Here is a 1,605-nt window from a genome sequence, read left to right as displayed (position 1 = left end):
AAGCTGTTCAAGGGCAGGCCCGGCAACACATACACGCTGTACACGGATGGCAACGGGGTGGAGCTGAGGGCGACGTTTGGCGCGGGCGGCTACCAGGGGAAGGCCACCTTCATCCGCGCCATCTCCCTCTCCCGCCGCAACGCCGGCACCTCCGCCACGCTTGTCCAGGTCGGCTCCAAGTGGGTGCTGCAAGGTGAGAAGCAGGGAGAGCGGAGGTGGCTGGCCAGTTAGGGCACACTGCTGGCGCAACCTGGAGCAGCTTGCAGCACCGCGGTTGCGCTCCTGCGAATGGCGGCGACCCGCCACCCGGCCGTCGCTCTTGCCGTTGCGGAGGCAGCGCCCGAGGCGCATCGGCAGCCCGCGTGCCCACATGTTTGCCGCCTCACTCCTGCGCGGCGCCGCCGGCTTGTCTGCCTGCAGTGATGGCGAACGGCCAGAAGGTGCGAGCCTTCAAGATGGTCAACCTCACAGGCGGCATCATCGTGCAGGCAAGCCAGGGCTGCCCGAACTCCGCAGCTGGCTGCCTGCCCGCGCCCCTGCTCACACAGCACCAGCCCAGCGTTGAGCGGCGGCTGCGACCGTCGTGCCTCGCCCCACACACGTGCCGCCGCCTCACAAACAATGCATGTTCCCCCCGCCCTGCAGGCGACTCCCGTCAAGGACGGGCAGCCGTCGGGCGTTGTCATTTCCACGCCCTACCTGCGCATCCGGGCGGCACAGCGTGCACCCTTCATGCCGGCGCAGGTGCGGCAGCCGGCGCTGCCATCTCCGGGACTAACCGCACCGCCGTCTCGCGCTCCATGCGCCACCAGCCAGCTGGCTGACGTGCCTGGTTGTCCTGGCCCCACTGCCGATTATAGCATATCATAGCCTATTATAGCCTATTATAGCCTATTATAGCCAACAGTAGCCCACCCGTCCGCTCACAGAGAGCCATCGCGCCGGCCTCGCGCCGATCACCCCCACACCCCCACCCTCCACACTCACCCACCCACCCATCAGCATGTCTAGCAGCGAGGGAGCCAGCCTTGGGCAGCGCAGCCAGCAGCCGATCAGCAACCCGGCCTCCCGGGCATCCCTGCGGCCCGATTTCCCCCATATCGTGGTCAAGGGGCTCGCTCTGGAGGCCGGTGGGGGCCTGGGGGCCGCAGTCGCAGCCTTCGTTTTGTTTTGCCGGGCCAGCCTTCACCTGCCAGTGCCTGACTGTGTGCCTGTGACCTGCGTTGAGATTCGGGTGCGTGGGGACGGGCGCAGCGAATGCCACCTGCGACTGACTCCTGCCCTGTGCGGCGCCCTGATGGGTGCCCGCCGCCGCCTTTCGTGGGCAGCACCAGAGGTCAGCATTGACCTCTGGCGCTCACCTGGGGAGCTACAATACCTCCATGAGCTGCGCCAACAGCGCGCGGAGGAGCCCCCAGCGCGCCAGGTGGGGCGGGCTGCGACCTCTCGCTGGTGGCGAGCGGCTCCCCTCCCGCCGCCCTCAGCTGAAGTCGTTGCCGCCCCTGTTGCTGCTACCCCTGCCCAGCCCACGCCTGCGCCGCCTACACTGCCTGCCGCCGCCGCCGCCGCTGCCGCCGCCGCCGCTGCCGCCGCCGCCGCTGCTGC

General features: G+C 68.9%; 1 protein-coding gene across 1 annotated transcript in view; it reads left to right on the top strand.

Annotated features, from left to right (window-relative positions):
• CHLNCDRAFT_59322 (hypothetical protein) overlaps positions 1-1,605 on the top strand; it is a gene marked incomplete at its 3' end in the record, with an annotated part of 6,049 nt that continues 4,444 nt past the window's right edge. The window contains exons 1-4 of the mRNA XM_005843241.1: positions 1-193; positions 421-488; positions 646-744; positions 1,229-1,426. Coding sequence (XP_005843303.1) covers positions 423-488; positions 646-744; positions 1,229-1,426 — 363 coding nt within the window. The 5' untranslated portion in view covers positions 1-193; positions 421-422. The remainder of the gene's footprint in view (positions 194-420; positions 489-645; positions 745-1,228; positions 1,427-1,605) is intronic.

Source organism: Chlorella variabilis (genome assembly GCF_000147415.1).
Source record: "Chlorella variabilis unplaced genomic scaffold CHLNCscaffold_33, whole genome shotgun sequence".
NCBI lineage: Eukaryota > Viridiplantae > Chlorophyta > Trebouxiophyceae > Chlorellales > Chlorellaceae > Chlorella > Chlorella variabilis.
The sequence above is the reverse complement of the archived record's forward strand: the minus strand, read 5'-3'. Positions and strand labels throughout refer to the sequence as shown.